This window comes from Canis aureus, chromosome 11 (genome assembly GCF_053574225.1).
Source record: "Canis aureus isolate CA01 chromosome 11, VMU_Caureus_v.1.0, whole genome shotgun sequence".
In the NCBI taxonomy this organism is placed as follows: Eukaryota; Metazoa; Chordata; class Mammalia; order Carnivora; family Canidae; genus Canis; species Canis aureus.
Window position 1 is genome coordinate 19512278 of NC_135621.1, and position 21399 is coordinate 19533676.

General features: G+C 58.5%; 2 protein-coding genes across 10 annotated transcripts; one reads left to right on the forward strand and one right to left on the reverse strand.

The window, feature by feature from the left end:
* Positions 1–65: 65 nt before the first annotated feature.
* NCAPH2 (non-SMC condensin II complex subunit H2) lies at positions 66–11584 on the reverse strand. 8 transcript variants are annotated; one of them, XM_077913940.1, is made up of 20 exons: positions 11347–11584; positions 7259–7360; positions 4933–4988; positions 4740–4824; positions 4594–4662; positions 4390–4469; positions 4166–4299; positions 3803–3883; positions 3295–3416; positions 2365–2424; positions 1979–2045; positions 1670–1777; positions 1522–1575; positions 1294–1364; positions 1120–1213; positions 965–1021; positions 821–873; positions 639–740; positions 397–546; positions 66–331 (listed from the first exon to the last, which is right to left on the reverse strand). In XM_077913940.1, the coding sequence occupies exons 1-20, from the start codon at positions 11452–11454 to the stop codon at positions 191–193; spliced, it is 1794 nt and encodes a 597-aa protein (XP_077770066.1). In that variant the 5' UTR covers positions 11455–11584; the 3' UTR covers positions 66–190. The 8 variants fall into 8 exon arrangements, with proteins under 8 accessions (XP_077770066.1, XP_077770064.1, XP_077770062.1 ...); XM_077913938.1 differs by having other exon boundaries at positions 965–1033; XM_077913936.1 differs by having other exon boundaries at positions 965–1036.
* A 294-nt stretch (positions 11585–11878) lies between these two features.
* LMF2 (lipase maturation factor 2) lies at positions 11879–16247 on the forward strand. Of its 2 annotated transcripts, none has more exons than XM_077913950.1 (14): positions 11879–12023; positions 12321–12574; positions 12693–12721; positions 12856–13073; positions 13146–13324; positions 13723–13864; positions 13983–14120; positions 14189–14294; positions 14368–14464; positions 14532–14714; positions 14826–14994; positions 15121–15232; positions 15311–15407; positions 15494–16247. In XM_077913950.1, the coding sequence occupies exons 1-14, from the start codon at positions 11930–11932 to the stop codon at positions 15794–15796; spliced, it is 2121 nt and encodes a 706-aa protein (XP_077770076.1). In that variant the 5' UTR covers positions 11879–11929; the 3' UTR covers positions 15797–16247. The 2 variants fall into 2 exon arrangements, with proteins under 2 accessions (XP_077770076.1, XP_077770077.1); XM_077913951.1 differs by having other exon boundaries at positions 13986–14120.
* Positions 16248–21399: the final 5152 nt, after the last annotated feature.

A 21399-nucleotide genomic window follows, 5' to 3' on the forward strand; every position in this document is an offset into this window, starting at 1 on the left:
CACAGAGAGTGCAGGGCACAGGTGGTCCTCTCCCTGCAGAGCAGGACTTGACGGGTTTCTAAGGGTTAGGTGGGTGGTAACACCGTTTTATTGGGCTGAGCCAGCCAGGAAACAGGGTGGAGCGGGCAGATGGGTGCCCGGCACCCCTGGGGGAGCTCCAGAGCCCACTCCCAGCCTCAGTGCTCCCCACTCAGGGCTGGGCCATGGAGGGGGCAGTGTAGGTCTGGAAGCGCTTGTGGGCCCGCTGGTGCGTGAGCAGTCTCAGGGACATGGTGTCCACGGCCGCCTCCAGTCCCGGCTGCTGGGTTATCTCCACCGTGTAGTCGTTGGCCTGTAGGGATGAGGTGTCAGCAGAGGCGGGGACCGGGTCCCTCCCAGGCTCCCCAGGCCACTCACCAGCTGCAGGGAGGCCAGCATGGAGCGGCACACCTCAAAGGCAGGCTGCCCAGCCACTAGCTCCGCGAAGGGACACCACTGGTTGAGCTGGCTGAACCTTGAGACCACCTGGTCCCCATAGGTATGGATGTCAAAGGGCACGTGCTGTTCCTACAAGGAGGGGCGAGATCCTGGGGCAAAACCAAAGCGGGGGTGGGGTGGGGTGTCCTGACTCGCAGCCAGAGCTCAGCTCGACCCCTCACCTGCTCCTGCAGCAGGGGCTGGATGGTGTCTTCCCACTCCCTGATGCGCTGGCTCAGCTCGGTCTCCTGGACGAACTTCTGAGAAGTGGCAATGAAGAGCTCCTGGAGGAGGACCAGGGAGCCGTCACCTTCCGTGCAGGGGCCCCTCCCCCAGCACCCCACCTGCTCTCACTCAGACATACCACATTCCTTCGGACCAGCTCCTCGTAGCTCAGGGATGCTGACATGGCCTCTGCTTCTGGAAAGCGGAAACTGTGAGCTGCAATGGCCACGAGCCATGCCCTTTCCTCCCTCCCCTGTTCTCTGGGACCCCCTCTCAGGCCTACCCAGGTCTGCAGCGGCCCCGGGCTGAGCCTCAGGAGGCTCTGCATACTCCTCAGGCTCTAGAAAGTCATCTGCTGGTAGACAAGAAGCCCCAGCTGGAGGCAGGTTGGCTGGCAGATGTGAATCCCTACCCTGGCCCATCCCAGTAGGCTCCCACCTGCTGTCCTCAGATCCTCCAGGGAATCCTCCAGGTTGTCGTCGTCCTCAGGCCATAGCCCCTCGTCAGGCCTCGGCAGCCACCGCTCACCCATCTGTGCAGAGAGCACCCATGAGGGGCACTGCTATCTCCCGGCAGGAGCCATGCGAGCTCCACACAGGGGCCAGTACCTACCTCCCTCCTCTGCAGCCGCCGGAGAGTCTCCAGCTGCTCCCTCACATGCTTCCAGTACAGGACCTCCATGTCTGTACACAACGGCCTTGTGAGAGGTGCTCCCGTGTCCTGCCCGGGCCCCCACCCCAGTCTCCCTAGAGCCTTGGGCACCCCCAGGCCCAGGGGAACCAGACAGATGATGCCACAGCACTTTACCTCTCGGGAGAGTGCACACAACCCTGACCTCACCTGCAAAAGACGGGCCCTTCCGCCGGGGCCTCCTGCTGTCGGCATGGTCAGCGTCTTCAAGAGAATTTGGTTGGCAGGAATGAGGCCGAGTCCCTGTAGGCTGTCCCCGGACCCTCCCACCCTGGCCCAGCCCCAGCCCACCACTCACAGGCAGCCAGGTACCACTGGTGAAAGTCCTGCAGCTTGGTGGCACCCTTCCTCTTGCGTTTCTGTCCTGGAACCTCCTCCACACGGGGGGGCACGGAGTAAGGCCTACCTGGGGGCAAACGACTATGTCTGGGGCACAACTTTGGGCCCTGGGGTAGGTTATGGCACCCACAGGCCCCAGGAACAGCTGCACAAGCACAGTTCCCACCAGGCTCCCAATGGGTACAAGCCCACCCTCATCAAATGCTAGTGCTCCAGAGAATACATCCACAGATGCCAGAGAGGTGTCCCCTTGCACCCACCCAATTACCTTTCTTGAAGGGCTTAGAGTCCAGGGAGTCAAAGGGATCCAGGCTCTGCCAGGGGTCTGGAGTCTCCTGAGCACAGAGCACAAGCAGACGTGGGGGGTGGGGAGCTAAGGATGTGCACCCTCCCCGCCAGAGCCCAGACACTGAGCACAAAGAGCCAGCCACATTCAGGACCTAATGGTGACACAGCAGGGAGGGAGGACCCCAGAGCGGCAGAAGAGCAGACTTAATTTCTGGAGAAAGGAAGATTCCTTGAGAAAGAGTCCACAGAAAGGGCCTCAGGCTAGGAGCTCAGGTTCTAAAAGCTGGAGGAGTTTGGGGGGAGGGGGGGGGGGACAGTGGAGCTTCAAAGAACACCCTCCCTGGTCTGAGCCCCCATGCCCCTCACCTTCAGGGATGCTGGCTCCCGTCGCTCCCGCAGCACCCACCCACTGGGCTGGGCAGCACTCTGCAAAGAAACAGCTCCAGGGGGTCCCTCTCCTCCCCCTCCTCCTCCCTCTCCTCCCCTTCCTCTGGAGGAAGAGCCTGGCACCCAAGGCTTGGGCAACCGGCAGCTGTGCTCTGGCATCAGACGTCAAGAACCCTGCAGGGACCCTCTTAGGGTCCACAAAAACTCAAGAAAAAATTTTAGAAGAAAATACAAATAAATAAATAAATGGTTGTGAGGTACCTTTTTCTTTAAAATATACAAAAAAATCTTAAATGTCACGCATCTATCGATCAAAATTAACAAACGTTAACCTCTTTCTTATATGCATCAGAGTTTTTCTTCTAACAGATTTTTTTAGGGCAGCCCCGGTGGCCCAGTGGTTTGGTGCCGCCTTTGGCCCGAAGTGTGATCCTAGAGACCCGGGATCGAGTCCCATGTCAGGCTCCCTGTATGGAGCCTGCTTCTCTCCCACTGTCATGAATAAACAAATAAAATCTTTAAAAATAAATAAAAATAGATTTTTTAGCTCCAGGCCAAAACACAAAGGTGACCCATGAGGGTGGTGGGAAGCAGCAAAAGCCTTCAAGCCTGGCCCCTCCTGCCAGCCCGACCCCAGAAGAGTCAGCTTTGGAAACCAGCCACCATTCTAGGTGCCAGCCACAACAGCATAGGGCACAGGCCCTTGAACCCCAGCTCCTTGCTGAGGAGCAGCAGCTGTCCTGCTCAGAGAGAGGAAAGGCGTGCGGGGAACACCCCAAAGAGCTGGGGGTGAGGCCAGGTCTAAGGCTGTCTGGAGGGTGCCCAGACAGGACTGCATGGCCCACATGAGCGTGGGGACGCTTGCCTGGCTGACGGCTTGAGCTCTGCAGGCCTCAGTAGGGGTCCTACCTGCTGTGGGCTCCGGGGCTCCTGGGGGACCTCGGGGGCCATGGCCTCAGGGAGCTCTGCTGCCCCCTCTTCATCCTCATCCTCACCACCACCTGCAGGCAGCGGATCCTCTGGCGAGGTACCTGAGCAGGTGAGTAGAGAGCAGACAGCAGGTGGGAGGCTGCCTTGCCAACGCCCAGGAGAACCTGCAAGGCCACTCCTCACTCGGCTTCCTTCAGCTGACCCAGGGACTGCAGCAGGGCACTCCACACTCTTCTCGTCACACCGCTCTGTTCTGTTTGGCTCATTTTCCTTTATCAATTTTCCTCCTGAAACGCTCCCATCCGTGCTTACCAGGGGAGAAACAGTAGGCCCAAACCTCACAGGCCCAAGAATGGTCACAGGGCAGTCACGAGACCAAGACAGCACAGTGAGCCACGGCTGCTCCCCACACCTCACCCCTGGGGTGGCTGAGCACAGCGCACCCCTACCCACACCCTGCAAATGCAGCACCACGCTCCCGTCTCACCTGGCTCCGGGGAGATGCTGAGCACGGGGATTGGGCAGCACGCAGAGACTTCCATTGGCTGCTCCTCAGCCCTCTTAGCTTCTGGCAAAGAGGGGGATTGGGCAGGGTCAGCCCAACCCCTCCCCCAGGAGACCCCTCCCAGGGGCCCAGCAGAGCCAGGGCTCAGCGGGGAGAACAGAGACCTGGCCCAGGACCCAGACACCCTGGGTTGAACCAGCTACAGGCAAAGGGGGCAAAGGGGGCAAAGGGGATGTGCACCTTCAGACACATCCTCACAGCAGGTGCCCGGGGAGGGAGGTGGGACCAGAGCCGGCAGGCACAGGGGACCCCTCCTTCCCAAGCCCGCCACACCCAAGCCCTCACCCTCCTGGTTCCTCGGCAGCAGCGTCTCCGTGGGGGGTATGCCCACCAGCTCCAACATGAAGGCTCCTCTGGGGTGAGCGGTGCAGGTATTCATCCGGAAATCCTTCCGGCTGGCCAGGACTTCCCCCTGACAGCTGTGCTGGCAAAACACATCCACTGCAGAGACCCTTGCCCAGCAGCCTCTCCCCTTATCTGAGTCCCCTCAGCCAGGCTCAGGCCGATACCTGTACAGGGGGCTGACATTCTTCTCCACCTCATCAGGCGCCACAAGGGCCATGGGCAGGAGAGGGATGATGAGGATCTCCTGCATGGAGGCCAACAGTGGGTGAGCCACAGGTCCCGTGGGCTCCAGGTGGGGAACCCATATGGGATGATCCCTCCAACCCCTGTCAGCTAAGTGCAGCCCCTACAGAAGGAGGGGCACTCACACGGGGGGCCAGGTCACTCCTCAGATCCACGTTAGTGCGGGCGTCAGGGAGGTCATCCAGTGACAGGAACTATGCGGGGACAAGAGCTCAGGAGCAGCGCCAGGCAAGTGCACAGCGGGCAGCGGCCACACACCCAAGAATCTCACCTGGTCCTCTCCCTCCTGGGGAGCCATGGAGCTGGTGTCCCCATCGGCCCCGTGTTCCCGCACCGAGGAGAGCTGCTTGGCCCGCCTGAGAGAGAACCAGTGCATGGGTGTCTGGGAGGCTGCAGGGGCCTCCCACGCTGCACGCAGGGCAGACACATGGGCATCCGCCTCCTGGCTCACCACCAGTACTCACTTCTTGCCGGAGATGAAATCCAGAGCCTGGTAGACCAGCGAGTAGAGGTACTCCACCTGGTGACGAGAAGCGGACAGTGAGGAGCGGGAAGGAAAGCCGACCTCAATGCAACCTGGCCCTCCCCAAAGGCGGACACACACAGAAGCCCACCGTCCTCTCCAAAACTCCCAGCAGAGTTCTGCCAAAGTCCACCTGACATGTCTCATCAGTGTGGTCCTCTCCCCTTCCTCTGGCCCTGCACGCCACACGAGTGGCTGCCTTCACACCCTACACACCAGCCCGCATGCGGTCCGCTGGCCCAGGTCCGTGCTGCTCCCGCCCAGCACCCACAGCTGCCCCCTTTCCTCCTGCAGGTTTGGGCCACCACTGCCCCATCTCCAGAAGCCCCAGCCACAACCCGTGGGACCCCACCCCCACGGTGAGGGTCAGGACTTCCGAGATGCTGGCCAGGAGGCTGTGCACCTGTGCCCCCTCCAGGCCGTTCCCTCTGGGGTAACCGTGCCCAAGGACACAAGCAACTCTTCTTGGTCCTGCTTCTTTTTTTGCCATAAGTTTGCATGAAATCCTTCTTTTATGCACAGAGCTCTGCACTAGACACTGGACACGATGGTGACCATGCGGATGGTGGTCCTTCGAACATGGGCCCCATTTATTTGGATTAATTTATAGTGACTTTGGTAAGTGTCCAGCACGTCTCAGGACTCGGGCTTCACCCCATCCAGTCTACCTGAACTACGTACCACCGCTGTTCCCGCTTCATAGAGAATGAGCGGAGAGGCGTTGCTAGTACTTACCATCTTTGACAGCCCAGGTCACAGGCCGTCTGCATTGTTTCAGGAAGTCCTCCTGGGTGGTGCTGACCCCCCACACCTTCCAGACTTTATTATTAACATGTCACTGCACTTGCTTTACAACACGCACATCTGTCACTGCACGTCTGTGCAGACGTTCCTTCTCAGGACACATGCAGGACATAGGAATCTGACTTAATGGGATTATCTAGGACAAAAGCCAATGAGATCTCAAACTATCTTAATAACTTCTGGTGCCCCCAGTAAAGCTACTGTGTCCTGTGCTGGTCAGGCCTGAATGCAGGTCGCTCGCCCCTCCCTAGCTGGGACCCATCACATACTTCTAAACACTCACCTCGTGCACCTTTCTCCCAGCCACTAAACCGCCAGTTCTGGACCAGTGCTGTCACGCACTTCTCCTTGCCCCTGCAGGAGGGACGGCTCAGCACGCTGGGGGAAGTCACGTAAGTGTGCCCCATGGCGCCCTCACAAACCACAGGATACGTGTAGCATCCATCACGCTGCCCAGGCTGTCAGCCAGTCTGGTTCCCCTCAGGAGTATTCTGAACTTCCACCAAGTCTGCTGATTCTCAGCCACTGACTTCTATTCTCCGTTATGAATACTTGGGCACTAGGCAGGAACTCTGGGTCCACCTCCCCTACGTCACAACCCTGACTTCCGCCTCCAGACTCCTGAGAGGGGTCTTGGCAACCCACGGCCCTGACCGACTCCTCAGCTGTTTCTCCTGGGGTCTTGCTTCCTCGGCCGCCCCACCTGCCCTTTCACCCTTCAGGTCCATGCGGTTCAGTCCTGGCTGTCGCTGAGGATATTCTGACACCTGCCTGCTGCCCATTTCTGATCTCGCCAGTCCAGGCCGAGGCCCAGAGCGGGGCACGAGCTGGCTGGCTGCAGGACCACTGCTTGACTCACGCCCACCCTTGTCTCCTCTCCCAGTGGCCTCTCCCCACCCCACAGTCTGGCCCTCCTTTCAGTGAAACCCCTGCTGACCTTCCAATTACAGACCCGTAGACACCTGAATACCTGTCCTATATGGGTCAATCCACTGAATTCAACAATTTTTTCCTTCCCCTTAAAATTCTCTACCGCTCTGACTTCAGGACATTTTCTTTTATCTTTCTCTGACTTCCTTCTGGTGGGCACTTCCTAAATACCGGTTTTTCTCAACATGTTCCCTTCATCCTGCTTCTCCTCTTACTCTACAATATGGTTTCTGGGCTTTAGGACTATTGACATTTTGGACGGGATGATTCTTTGTTGTGTGGGGGGGCTCTCCTGGACATTGCTGGACGTTTAGCATTAGCAGCAGACCCTGCAATTATAAATCTAAGATCGCTCCTTGATGATAATTGTTCGATTATAAGTGTGAGCTGTGTTAACAGGTGGGGAGGAGCAGGGGAGACCAGAGTGCTGGCGGGGCCAGGAAGAGAGGGTGAGCCTGCCACCTGTGCCAGCAGGACACAGCCTTGTCCCGGAAGATACTCGCATGTGACACCAACAGCCAGGCGGCACCCACCTTCTTACTGTAGACACAAGCAGAACCCTGGATCAACAGTGCTGCCTCCATGAAGTTCATTGTTGTTTTCCCTTCATCAAAGGAAATGCAGATCTGGTCCAACTGCAAGACACAACACCAGGGCCTTGGGGCAGCCAAAGTCTGCGTGCGTCTCCCCAGAGAGCCCACCCCACACCGGCCTGCAGTGCCTGCTCACCACACGGCACCCTTCAGCCCTGGCTCTGCTCTGGGCTCACTGGTTGTCCATTGTTTTATTTTTGGAGGCGAGAGGCTGAGGATTTCTCCTACCTCCTGTAATCTCTGAGACCGCGTTTTGGAAAAGGGAGGCCCCTAGAGTTGTGAGCCACAAACAGCCGGAGCTGCACAGCAGTTCCCTTTGGGAGGCCCGGAGGCACTGCACACTGAGCCCCTCCAAGTCAAGGCCAGCTGGACAGAGTCGGGCAGGAGGAGCCCTCACCCTGGGAGTGCTGGGGAGGACACACACAGAACACTGGTGTCAATCCTTTGGGCAGAAACTAAGAGAACACTTCCAAATGAGTCCTTCCTCTGCAGCCCCTGGCCCCCCCTTGGCCCCTGAGCCCCAGCTCATATCACCTCTTGTCAGTAACCCGCAGGCCGTATGCCAACAATTCCCAAACCCGTCTACAGCAGTGCTGTCTCCTACACTGCAGCATGCGCCCAGAACCATCCCGAGACACCTCAAAGTCCCCTAACTCTATTTTCATACTTAACTCAGGGGCTCCCCACGCCTCAGCCCCCCTCCTGCACGCCTCTCAGCAAACAGCACTTGAAGCCCCAGCATGTTTTTTCAAACTCTTTGCCTTGGCTTTCCATCTGCCCTGCCGCCCACTCCCTGCCCTGCCCTGCCCGGTGTGAAGGCCTCCGCAGTGTGGCTCGCACACCCAGGGCTTCTCTCCACCTGTCAGGGCCAATTCCAGCCTTTACCCCGGCGCCTGATGCCGGGGTCAATAACTTTGATGAACAAAGTGCTAACATCAGTAGGTGCGCCTAAAAGACAGACACGCCCCAGACAGATGAAGGAAGAGGCCTGGTAGGAAGACCAAGCTCGGCCACAAAGGCAGACCTGAGATTCAAATACTTAGGAACATGAGTATTATGCAAAGATGCCCAAAGCACAGGATAATGGCCAAGGTTAGACATTAGGACCTGGGCACCAAAAGGAAAGGGGGAGTCTGGGAGGGTGCCACCAAGAGGCCACTTGTACCATTCCCATAGGATCCAGGGAGCTTCTCAGGCCAGTCTGAGCGAGCAGAACATTCTGGAAAGAAGTGAAGATAGCTTTCCCAAGGAGAGAGTATGAAGGCGAGGGCAGCTGAGCCACCCAGGCCCTGGGCTGAAGGGATGGCCCTTTCCTCCTCAGCCTACGCTCGCCTGCCCGCTCCCAGGACCTCATGGTCCACCTGCCTTCCAACAACTCCCAAATGCATACTCCAGGCAGAGCCTCCCGTCTCACCTAAAGCCATGGATCTAACTGCCTTCCTCAAACACCATTTGGACATCTTAGCTAAAACTCTTACTGGACAGGTCCGCGCTGAGCCTAGATACCACCCCAACCACCCGTCCATAAACCCGCAAGCCCCAGCTCCTTCCTGTGCTCTCTCACCTCCTGCACTCAATCCAGGCCATGCTCCCTGCCCTTCCCTGCTCCACTGACAGCCTGTCCACTCCTCCCCACAGTGACCACCCATCTTGCTCAGCCAGCCCCACCTCTTGCCTGGGCCTCGGCACTAACTGGGCTCTTCCCATCCTTCACTCCCCTACAATCTACTCTTCACAAGCAGGTGCTTGTCTGAAGATACAAGGCAGATGATGTCACTCCACTCAGAACCCTAATAGCTTTCTGCCACTCTTAAGAAAAAAACCCAAATCTGGGCAGCCCCAGTGGCTCAGTGGTTTAGCGCCACCTTCAGCTCAGGGCATGATCCTGGGGACCCCAGGATGGAGTCCCATGTCAGGCTCCCTGCATGGAGCCTGCTTCTCCCTCTGCCTGTGTCTCTGCCTCTCTCTCTCTCTCTCTCTCTCTCTCTGTCTCTTATGAATAAATAAAATCTGTAAGAAATATTTAAAATAAAATAAAGTCACTAAAACCTATATCCTTTAAAAAAAAAAAAAAAGAAAAGAAAAAACCCCGAATCCTAAAGAGAGCCTTGCTGCCCGCCCCCACCCACCTCGCTGTACGGGGTCACACGACTCCCTCCCCGGGTTGTCCACGGAGCCAAGCGCCTACCTACCTCGGAACATTCTTCACCTTGACTAGCCAACCCCTTTTATCCCCAACAGTTAGGGCCCCCAGGTAAACTCTTTTTGGAACTCTCAACTCTTCTCTCAAATGTCTCATCAGTTTGTTTTGTTTTTGTTTTTGTCTCATCAGTTTTACACAAAGACACAGTGAGGAGACAGGTGGCCTCTGCTCTGCCACCTGTTAGCTAGGACGCTGAGCCCAAATCTTAACCTCTCGGCAGACCTATACCTGTTCCAAAACTCCACATAGCTACTAAATTAGGATCCATCCTCCCACAAGGGGATAGCAGGGACTACTGTTTGCTTGCCGCTATCATCTCACGATTTAACACGATTCTTGGCTCCGAAGACACTCAACAACCAGCTAAAAAATGGATGCAAGAGAATACCAATGTGATATGATGTGCTAAAAAAAAAAAAAACTTCCTGGCAGCTGCATGGAAAATGAAAGAAAAAAGACAAAACGGAAGCAGGGAAATTAAGACTTCAAAGGGTAGAGAAGGTCTGGAAGAGCAACACAAGCAGCATGAAGGGAGGGGCGCCTGGGTAGCTCCTGTCGATAAACCCTCTGCCTTCAGCTCAGGTAGTGATCTCCGGGTCCTGGGATCAACCCCCAGGTCGGGCTCCCTGCTCAGCAGCAGGGAGTCTGCTTCTCTCCCTGCTCTCTCAAATAAACAAATAAAACATTTTTAAAAAGAAACAAAGAAAGAAGCAGAAAGGGAGTTGACCAACTTAGGAAGTAGATTTACCAGGCATCACCAAGTCCAATGTGGAAACCTGGAATCCACAGCAGCCCCACGCAGCACTATCCTCTGAACTGTCGCAGCAGTCTGTGTCCAAGCAGAGGACGCTGACCAACAGGTCAAGCAGTCATTCAACAAACACTCATTCTGTGCCTGCTGTGTGCTGGGCACTCTACTATGCAGAAAGAACAGAGTACACACGTGGTTCCTACCCTCGTGGAACCTACATTCTAGAGCAAAAAGACCACAAACGACTGAACAAGCCAAATTGTGATAAACATTCTAGAGAATATAACTGACTACGACAGAACTGCTTTAGACAGCGAGCTGACATTTAAGCTGAGGCATAAAGGATGAGAGGATCCATCCTACAGGGAACCAGGCGGGCCGCAGGAGCTCACGGGTTGAGCGTCCGCCTCGGGCCCAAGTCACGATCCCCGGGTCCTGGGACGCCGCCCACGTCCGGCTGCCGGCGCGCGAGAAGGCGGCCTCTCCTTCTGCCTCGGCCCCCAGCGCCTGCTCACGCTCCGTCTCTCGAATACATAAAATCTTTTTTTAAAAAAAAGCAAGAGCTCGGAATCCCTGGGTAGCGCAGCGGTTCAGCGCCTGCCTTTGGCCCAGGGCGCGATCCTGGAGACCCAGGATCGAGTCCCACGTCGGGCTCCCGGTGCATGGAGCCTGCTTCTCCGCCTCTCTCTCTCTCTCTCTCTCTCTCTGTGTGACTATCATAAATAAATAAAAATAAAAATAAAAAAGCAAGAGCTCTGCGCCCGCGATCGGGCCCTCCCAAACACCCAAACGTGCACTATGCCGCGGTATCGGAGCGAGACGCCAGTCACCGCCGCCAACGCATCCCGCGGCTCCCAGGTGCGGTGCGGGCGGCTCCGCGCTACTTCAGGAGGGAGCGGCTTCGAGACGCAGGGTCAGAATTGGGAGAAAAACCAAATACTCGTATCCCGAGGACGAGGGCGGCGAGGGCGCGGACGGTCGCGCGAGGCGGGGTCGGGCCCACCCCACCCCCACGCCCCGGCGCCCGCCCGCGGCCCCGCCCGCCCCGCGCCCCTCCTCCGGGGCCGCGCTCACCTCCTCCAGATACTCGCCCAGCTGGGCCGCCACGTCCACCTCCCAGTTCTTGGTGAGGTCGCGGATGGGCTGCAGCAGGTGGGCGAAGCGCGCCTCCACGTCCTCCATGTCCGGGGGCCCGCGGCGGCCCGCGGGGCGCAGGGCGGTCTTCGAGGGGAGCCAGCGTCCTCAGCCCGCCACCGCCTCTGGCGCCATTTTGCTGTTCCCGCCCCGGGAAAGGACGCAACACGCGACGCCGCGCGCACACCTATGACGACGCGGCCTCAGCAGGCGCCGGAGAGCGCAGCGCGGGGGCGGGGGCGGGGGCGGAGGCGGGAGCGGGGCTTGTCTTTGCTTGTGGGCGTGGGCGGGGCTTGCTGTTTGCGGAAGGGCCGGGGGCGGGGCTTGCCGGGGGCGGGGCCTGCCGTTTGCGGGCGGGGGCGGGGCTGGGCTTGTCGTTGCTTGTGGGCGGGGCGGGGCCTGCCGTTGCCGCCGGGCGGGCCGGGGGCGGGGCTTGCCGTTGCCGCCGGACGGGCGGGGCGGGGCGGGGCGGGGCGGGGCGGGGCGTCCGGCGGGCGCGTCTGCAGCTGGCCGCGTAGCGGACATGGCGACCTCCGGGCTCCCGCGGCGGCTGTTCCTCCAGGGCGTGGCCGCCGTCTACGCGTTGGCCTTCGCGTCTCTCTACACGCAGATCCCGGGTGAGGGCCCCGCGGGGACGCCCCCAGCCCGCTCCCTGAGTCCGCTCACGGCCCCGCCGACGCTCCGCCGGCCCGGGGGGAAGGGCGCGTGCGGTGACCCGCTTCCCAGAGGTCGCGGCCCCTGAGCGCGGTGGGCGCGCACCTGGTGGGCAGGTGGGAGAGCAGACGCGGGAGGCCCGGGTGAGCTCCGCTAGCGGGGGCGCTGGCCCGGGTCGCCGGCTGCGGCGGGTCCGCGGGGGGGGGGGGTGCGGGCCCCGGCCGGCGCGCTGGGGGGGAGCCTGACGCGCCCTCCCGCAGGCCTGTACGGCGCCGAGGGCATCCTGCCTGCGCGGAGGACGCTGCGGCCGCAGGGCAAGGGGCGCTGGCGGCAGCTCTGGGAGACCCCGACGCTGCTGTGGGAGGCCCCGCAGCTGGGGCTGGACACCGCGCAGGGCCTGGAGCTGCTGAGCCTGCTGGGCGCCCTGCTGGCCCTGGGCGCGCTGCTGCTGCGCCCGCTGCGCAACCTCTTCGTCTACCTGCTGCTCTGGGCTGCCTACCTGTCGGCCTGCCAGGTAAGTGGGGCTGCCTGCTGCCACCCGCACCCATGTCAGGACCTCAGTCCCCCGTCCACCCTGGCCCCGCCTGCCTCTGCAGACACCACCTGCTCCCTGACAGCCTTTCTCCTTGCAGGTGGGCCAGGTGTTTCTTTACTTCCAGTGGTGAGTGACTTCGGTGTGGGGCTGCAGCAGGTGGGGCCGGGGAGGCGGGGGACCGTTGCCTCTCCAGGGAGGACCCTCGGAGGGGAGCAGCCTTGATGGGGAGGGGCCCTTTGTGCTCTTCCTTCTCCCCATAGGGATTCCCTACTGCTGGAGACTGGCTTCCTGGCCGTGCTGGTGGCCCCCCTGAGGCAGCCCCCCTGCCATAAGCAGACCCCCCAGGGCGGGCTGGCAGGGGCATCGCCCCATGAAGCCCTCCCCTTCTGGCTTGTGCGCTGGCTGCTGTTTCGCCTCATGTTTGCCTCGGGCGTGGTCAAGCTGACCAGCCGTTGCCCCGCGTGGTGGGGGCTTACTGGTGAGCGTCCCGTCCTGGACGTGGGACAGGGCTGGGGGTTGTCTCGTTCTGACCACCCCTTGTCACTTGCAGCCCTCACCTACCACTATGAGACCCAGTGCCTGCCCACGCCTGCCTCCTGGTTCGCCCACCACCTGCCTATCTGGCTGCACAAACTCAGTGTGGTGGCCACGTTCCTCATCGAGATTGCAGTCCCCCCACTGTTTTTTGCCCCTGTGCACCGCCTGCGCCTGGCAGCTTTCTACTCCCAGGTCAGTGGGGACCTCAGCCATCTGACGGGACATGGCCTTTGTGAGCGCTGCCCAGGGGGTCCTGCCGGGATTGAGTGGTTGCTGGGAGCACTCAAGGCCTCATGAGCAGGGAACAGGCTACCTCAGGGTATGAAGGCAAACCTGTGGGGCAGGGCTCAGCCTCACTGGGAGAAGTCAGGTTAGCAGAGGCTGCTGAGCCTGGGCTTTCTCCAGGTGACGGGGAGCCACAGAAGGTATGAGCAGGGAGTAAGGGACAGCTGGAGTGGGAGCATGACGGCCAGGGGGGTGACAGGGAGGGGATGTGATGCCTGCAAGAGAGGCCCAGGCACGGGGTGCAGAGGGACTTGGAAGGGCTGGAAGGGGGCGGGCCTTGGGAGTTAGCATGGGTCCTCCCCCAGGTTTTGTTGCAAGTCCTGATCATCATCACTGGCAACTATAACTTCTTCAATCTGCTCACCCTGGTGCTCACCACCGCCCTCCTGGACGATGGGAACTTCACTGCTGAGGCTGACAGCGGCCGCTGCAGAAAGACCCCCGCTTGTGAGTGCCAGCTTGTCCCGGACAGCCAGGCATCTTCAGCCCGACTGCCCACCAGCAAGTTTCCTGCCCTCCAACACTCGTCTAGTGACCCCAGCCCACCTGTGACTGTCTTGCTCAGCAGCCTGGCCCAGATCACTGCTGGCCCTGCTGGCCCTGCTCCTGGAATGTACCATCTACGGGCTGCTGGCCTATGGCACCGTGCGTTACTTCGGCCTGGAGGTTGACTGGGAGCAGCTTGCTGTTCACTCCACGACCAGTGAGTACCAGCTGGGGGGCCAGGGGCAGAGGCTGGACTGCCCTCCTCACACTCCTTTCTTTCTGCAGCCTTTACCTTCCACCAGTTTTCCCAGTGGCTGAAGATGGTGATTCTGCCCACCATGTGGCTGGGGGTGGCCTCCCTCGGCTGGGAACTGCTGACTGCCTTCTGGAGGTATGTGGTCCGAGGGGGTGGGGTAGAGCTATGCAGGGCAGGCCTGACGGCACTTGGGTCCCCCGCCCCCCAGGTGGACCCAGGTGCGAGGGTGGCTGAGGAAGTTCTGCACTGCAGTCCAGCTGTTCATCTTTGGCACTGCCACGGTGGCCTTGTTTGTGATCAGCCTGGTGGGTAGCACTCGGGGAGGGGGGTGGGGGCTGGAGGGACAGCACTGAGCTGCTGCCCTGTCTCCAGGTGCCATACTCCTACATAGAGCCCTCAACCCATGGGCGTCTCTGGACTGGTGCCCACCGCCTGTTTGGCACCGTGGAACACCTGCAGCTAGCTAACTCCTACGGCCTCTTCCGCCGGATGACCGGCCTGGGTGGGCGGCCCGAGGTGGTGCTGGAAGGCAGCTACGACGGGCAGCACTGGAAGGTAGACCCTGCCTCAGGCCCCCAGGGCAGGGAGGCACCCACGGAGGGAGGGAGGGAGGCAGAGAGGGTCCATCGGGTCCAGCAGGTCATGCTCACCTGTCGTGCCGGGCAGGAGATCGAGTTTATGTACAAGCCGGGGAACCTGAGCCGGCCGCCCCCCGTCGTGGCACCCCACCAGCCCCGTCTCGACTGGCAGATGTGGTTCGCTGCTCTGGGCCCGCACTCGCACAGCCCCTGGTTCACGAGCCTGGTCCTGCGCCTGCTGCAGGGCAGGGAGCCTGGTGAGGCCCGGCAGATGGGGAGGCGGAGGGTCTTGGCAGGGTAGGCCCCAGGGGGAGCAGAGAGTGTGAGAAGGGGAGGCAGGGGCCGGGGGAGACAGGGCTGTGCTGACCTCTACTGCTCTGCAGTGATCCGCCTCATCCAGAACGACGTGGAGAAGTACCCCTTCCACAAGCAGCCGCCCACCTACGTGCGGGCTCAACGTTACAAGTACTGGTTCTCACATCCTGGAGAGCAGAGGTAAGGCTGGACACCGGGGTGAGGGGTGCTGGGGCCCGGGCTCAGTGCCCCGCCCCCGGACATACCGCCCTGTTGCAGCCAGTGGTGGCGACGCCAGTGGGTCGAGGAGTTCTTCCCCCCGGTGTCCTTAGGGGACCCCCTGCTGGACGCGCTGCTCAGACAGTTTGGCCTCCAGGTAGGAAGGCGTTAGTGGGGGGAGGTGGTGGGTGGTCCCCCCTCGGGGTTGGTCTCCATGGGCCTCTGTCAAACCTGCATCCACAGGACAAGAGCCCGCCCCGAGCCCGCAGCTCCGGCAACGCCCTGGCCCAGGCCCTCCACTGGATACGGAAACAGCTGTCACCCCTGGAGGCTTCCACCCTGCTCTGGGGGCTCCTCGCCGCAGTGGGGGCCATCAGGGGCATGCAGGCCCTGCTGGGGCCCCGTCCCCCCCACGCCTCCCCTGTGGCCAAGGAGGAGAAGCACAGGCCAGCCCCTAAGAAGGACTGCGGGCCTGCCAGCAAAGCGGCCGCTCCCGCCCCTGACAACTGCAGCGGCAGCGCTCAGGCTCCTAGGAGGAAAAAGTAGCCACGTTCCGTCAGCCACATGTCCAGAGGGTCGGGTCCCCAGCGCGCCGCTGGCCTTCCGCGGCAAGACACATGCAGCCAGCGTGCCTTAGCCGACAGGTGCTGGGACAGGTGCAGGTTGGGGTGCGGTCCCCAAGGGCAGGCTTTGGCCCCCCTGCTGTGTGGAGGCCCCACCACCCCAACACCTGCGCGACCGGGGCCTTCCCCAGCCCACCCTCGGCCTCCACCACGAGGTGGGCAGGTGACCCAGCTGGGGGTCTTTCTCAGGACACTAACCAGGACTGTGGGAGGCCCTTTCCTTCTGGAGGGAGCCAGGTCTGATGCCCCCAGCCCCCACCCCTGCACTGGCCGGGCTGCGGCTGACCAGCTGAGGACGCAAGGGAGGAGGAGGGAAGACACCCTGAGCCCTGGGCATTGCGGCCCAGGATCAATAAAGGCAGCTCTGTGCTTGAGCACGCGTCTGCTGTCTTCTTCCACCTCACAGCCCTGAGAACACGGGCCGTCCCTGCCCCTGGCGGGGAACACAGCACAGATGCTGTCCCGCTGACCGCTCCCTGGCTTCTGGGAGGCCTTGGTTCTCCCCGGCTTGACGTCCTGCATAAAACAGACATGAGGTTGAGCTCCAGCATGGCCCGGCCGGCCGGCCCGCCAGCGCTCACGGGATGTCCGCGAGGTGGCCGTGTGGGACTGTGGGACCCAGAGTGCCCGAGGCCTGGGAGCACCGGGACCCAGCCCCTTCCTTCTTTCCTGCCCCTGCCTCCTCGTCCCAGGAAGCGGCTGAAGGGTCAGAGCCCCGGAGCTCCCCGGGCAGGGCGGGCACCACAGGCGCCACATCGGGAGCATTGAGCGGCGGAGTGCTGGGGGGGCGTGGGAGAGGAAGGAGAGCCCTGCAGAGGGGGAGGGAGGACCCACGACCCCCAGGAAGCAGCCTCGGGTCTGTCCGGGGGTCTGCGGCCAGGAGGGCACTGCCCTCGGAGGACCTGTGGCACAGCCTCCCCGGCCCACCTTGTGCTCTGATCCCGAGGGCCACTGGTCTTTCCCCATCGTGGCACTGAAAACCCTCCCCTCTGACCAGTTCAAACAGAACTCGTGCGGCCTGTGCCCACGGCCACCGGTGGCCGACGTCCTGAGCTGCTGGTGCCTTCAAATGTGCTCTTTTTTTAAACTTTTTTTTTTTTAATTTTTATTTATTTATGATAGTCACAGAGAGAGAGAGAGAGAGAGGCAGAGTGTACACAGGCAGAGGGAGAAGCAGGCTCCATGCACCGGGAGCCCGACGTGGGATTCGATCCTGGGTCTCCAGGATCGCGCCCTGTGCCACAGGCAGGCGCCAAACCGCTGTGCCACCCAGGGATCCCTCAAATGTGCTCTTACGTCCAATGATCTGTACATTGATTTCCACTTGAATTCCAAATCCCACCAAGTGCTTAAAGCAGTTGTGTATTTAAAATTCAAAAACAAAACAAAAAAAAATATTCAAAAACGTGTTGTTTGCCTTCAGGATTTTTTGGGATATGTGTGTCATGAAACACGTTATCTCCTGAAGATGAAAGTAATATGTTCACTGTGGAGAATATTGTTTTAAAAACACAGAAAGCAAAATAAAGCAAAGCGAGTTCTGTTTCTCCCGCTTTACACACACACTCATGGCAAGGAGGCATGCACACCAACGTTGGTTTTGTTTTATGGAACTGAATTCATACTATGTTTGAAGTTTTGATTCTTACTATTTTTATGCTTGTACAGCCCATGCTCATCAAGTGACTAAATGACTACTTCATCCATGATTTCTTCTAGGTTATTTATTCTATTTCACGTATAAGCGTGACAGTCTTCCCTGTTATTAGACTTTGGCAATAAAAAAAAAAAAAGCCACCTTATAGAGAACAGTGAAAATGCCCAGGGTGAGGTGGTCTACAGTTTTGTTTTTTTTTTGTTTTTTTTTAAGATTTTATTTATTTATCCGTGAGAGGCACAGAGGCAGAGGACAGGCCGGGGGAGAAGCAGGCTCCCTGTGGGAAGCCGGATGCGGGACTCGATCCCGGGACCCTGGGGTCACAGCCAACCACGGAGCCACCTGGGCGCCCCCTCCCCTGCTGCGTCTTGACCCTCCTGAGTCCAGCTTGTTCTTCCGGCGAGTTTCCTATAGTAAGTTTTGCAAACTGGTGGAAAATCCTGCTTTTAAGCAGTGCCTTTTAAGCATCAGGCACGGCCTCGGCAGTCGGTACTGCACGGACCACAGTGAAGGACCCAAGCGCGGGCGTCTGCAGCTCTGCAGCTACCTTGTGATGGCCCTGATGGCCCCGCGTCCCGTACCCCCCCGTCCCCACCACTGCCAGCCGAGGCCCACACCTGCAGCCTCCCCGCCAGGCCGCCCGGAAGCCCGTCTTTTCTTCTAGATCCTGAAGGTTTCCTTGTTTACATTTGCCTTTTTAATCCATCGGAAATGGACTTCATCATGATGTGAAACACAGAAACAGTTTTTTTTCCCCCAAGCAGCCAGAATTGTCAGCACTGCTTGTTGAATAATTAACCTGTTTCTCATTGATTTTTTATGCTTCTTGTATTGTGTAGGGAGATACTATGGATAGAATTTTAAGCTGCTCCTTTTGATCTTTCTTCAGGCTTTTAAATTGCGAATTTCTTGGGTTTTTGTCTTGTTTCCTATAACAACCTTTTTTTTCTTTTTTTTTCTTTTTTTTTTTTTTTAAGATTTTATTTATTTGCTTGAGAGAGAGCGTGCGTGCCGGCGACGGGGAGCCCAATGTGGGGCTGGATCCCAGGACCCTGAGATCAGGAGTCAGAGGCTTAACTAACTTAGCCACCCAGGCGCCCCAGGGGTCCGGCTCTGGATTTTGGCTCAGGTCATGGGATCCAGCCCGGCATCGGGCTCCGTGCCCAGCACCGTCTGCCTGAGAGTCTCCCCCCCCACCCTCATGCTCTCTCTTTCTCACGTAAATCAGTAAGATTTTAAAAATGCATGATTCAGAGGCTGTCAGTGGATTCACAGAGCTGTGCATTCACCACTTTGGTCAATTTTTAAGCGTTTTCATCCCCTTAGCTGGCGTGTACAACCGCTCCCCCCCCCCCCATGGCCTGTGCAGCCATTGATGTACTTTCTAGGTCTAGGGAATCGTCGGTTCTGGACACTTTGAGTAGAATCACACAGGTTGTGCCCTTTTTTGTCTGGCTTCGGCGTCTCTCACTTAGCACCGTGCTTTCAAGATGCAGTCACGAGGTGGCATGGCCAGAGCTCGTTCCCACTGCCAGATACCATGCCATCGTGCGTTTGTACGTTTTGATTATTCGCTTATCCATCAATGCACATTTGGGTGGTTCCCACCTTTTTTTTTTTTTGGCTATCGTGAATGACCTAAATAAACACCGACATACAAGCATCTGTTTGAGTCCCTGCTTTCATTTCTTTTTTTTTTTTTTTAATTTTTTCTTATTTATTTATGATAGTCACACAGAGAGATAGAGAGAGACAGAGATACAGGCAGAGAGAGAAGCAGGCTCCATGCACTGGGAGTCCGACGTGGGATCCGATCCCGGGTCTCCAGGATCGCGCCCTGGGCCAAAGGCAGGTGCTAAACCGCTGCGCCACCCAGGGATCCCTGAGTCCCTGCTTTCAGTTATCTTGGGTCCACGCGCAGGAGTGGACTGGCAGGACCTGGTAGGTCCCGTTAACTTCCTGAGGAACCAGTAACTGTCGGTTAGAGCAGCTGCACCTTTACGTTCCCTCCTCACAGGGATGCACCAGGGTTCAGATTTATCCACTTCCTCACTAGCACTGGTGGTTTCCCTTTTTTTTTTTTAAGATTTTTTTATTTTTATTTATTTATGATAGAGAGAGGCAGAGACACAGGCAGAGGGAGAAGCAGGCTCCATGCAGGGAGCCCGATGGGGACCCGATCCTGGGACTCCAGAATCACGCCCTGGGCCAAAGGCAGACATGAAACCGCTGAGCCATTCAGGGATCCCCTCCCTTTCTTTTGTAATAATCATCCTAATGGATATGAAATGATGTCTCGTGGTGGTTTTGATTGTGCCTTTGCCTAATGACTGATGATGTTGGGCATCTTCGTGTGCTTTTTGGCCATTTGTGTATCTTTGAAGACCTGTCTATTCAGGTCTTTTGCCTATTTTTTAATTTTTTATTTTTTTTTGCCTTTTTTTAATCAACTGTTTGGTTTTTGTTAATGAGCTGTAGCTCTTTATATATTCTGGATATGAATCTCTCATCAATATAGGATTTGTGAATGTTTTACCATCTGCAGATTGCCTGTTCACTCCCTTCACGGTGTTCTTCAGTGTGCAAAAGGTTTTCATTTTTATGAAGTCCGATTTACCTATTTTTTCTTTTCTTGCTTGCATTTTTGGTGTCATAGCAAAAAAAAATCATTGCTAAATCCAAAGCCATGAAGATTTCCCCCAAGAGTTTCATAGCTTAGGTCTTTGGTTCTTTTCAAGTTAATTTTTGCATATGGTGTGAGGTAGGCATCTGGCAACATTCTTCGGCACGTGGATGCCCGGTTTTCTCAGCACCATTTATTGAAAAGACAGTGCTTTCCCCATTGAATGGTCTTGGCAACCTTGTCAAAAATCAACTGGCCGGGGACCCCCAGGTGGTTCAGTGGTTGAGCGTCTGCCTTCAACTCAGGGTGTGATCCCAGGGTCCCGGGATCGAGTCCTGCATCGGGCTCCCCGCATGGAGCCTGCTTCTCCCTCTGCCTGTATCTCTGCCTCTCTCTGTGTGTCTCTCAGGAATAAATAAAATCTAAAAAAAAAAAAAAAATTACCACCTGGAAAATTAAGCTGAGAGATTTCCCTAAATATTTACTCATTAATTCTATTTAACTATAAAAATAAACTCACTACCTGTTTCAGCGAGAAGAGTGACATAGGTCGGTTTGGTTTGGTTTCTCCCCGGGGTGAACTGCCACTGTGGGGCTGGAACTCCCCACGCGAGACCAAGAGTGGCGCACACTATCTACCAAGGGACCCGCCTGCCGCCCTGTCATTGTTCCCAGGACCATCCTGCCTCTGCTGTCCCTGACTTCCTGGGGTCCCCCACCCCCAGAGCAGCAAAGGCTGTTCATTAGCCCTGGGCTCCCGCGGGCTGGACGCTCCAGGCTGTCCAACTGTCCGCCTCCAGCGGCCCCAGAATGAGCGAGCCCCTGCAGGGTGCTGCCTGCGGCCCACAGCTCAGAGGGAGCTGACGGCTCAGAAGCGCCTGGCTGGAAGGGCGCCCGCAGGCTGAGCCCGGGCCTCTGGGCCTCGACCAAAGTGGATGAGGTCAGGGGCGGGGGGGGGGGGGGGGGTGTTTCTGCAGAGAGGCAGCCCACTCCCGTCCGCAGGCTCCTCAGCTGCCCCAAAGCCCTGGAGCCCAGTGAGGCCTGACTGTGCCCCGGCGGGGACAGACTATGGGGCCGTTGGCTTCGGGGCCGTGTGAGGTGGCCTGGAGACTGGAGAGGGCCTGGGGACCCCGGGACAGGAGCCAACATGGCCCCTCTTGCTGTGCCCGTGGGGAGGCTCCCCAGGCTGGGCCCAGGATGCTGACTTGGGGCCCAGAGATGCAGCGCACTGAGCCCCCTTTCTCAT

Bases quoted from the DNA above. Each gene is read 5' to 3' on its own strand.
- NCAPH2 (XM_077913933.1), bottom strand. From the start codon at position 11,454: ATGGAGGACGTGGAGGCGCGCTTCGCCCACCTGCTGCAGCCCATCCGC. The intron at 1,037-1,119 runs GTGGGAGCCTAC...CTTGTCTACCAG, and splicing joins GGAGGATCTGAGGACAGCAG to CAGATGACTTTCTAGAGCCT. The intron at 547-638 runs GTGAGGGGTCGA...CCCTCCTTGTAG, and splicing joins AGCCCCTGCTGCAGGAGCAG to GAACAGCACGTGCCCTTTGA.
- LMF2 (XM_077913950.1), top strand. From the start codon at position 11,930: ATGGCGACCTCCGGGCTCCCGCGGCGGCTGTTCCTCCAGGGCGTGGCC. The intron at 14,295-14,367 runs GTATGTGGTCCG...CCCGCCCCCCAG, and splicing joins CTGCTGACTGCCTTCTGGAG to GTGGACCCAGGTGCGAGGGT. The intron at 15,408-15,493 runs GTAGGAAGGCGT...CTGCATCCACAG, and splicing joins TCAGACAGTTTGGCCTCCAG to GACAAGAGCCCGCCCCGAGC.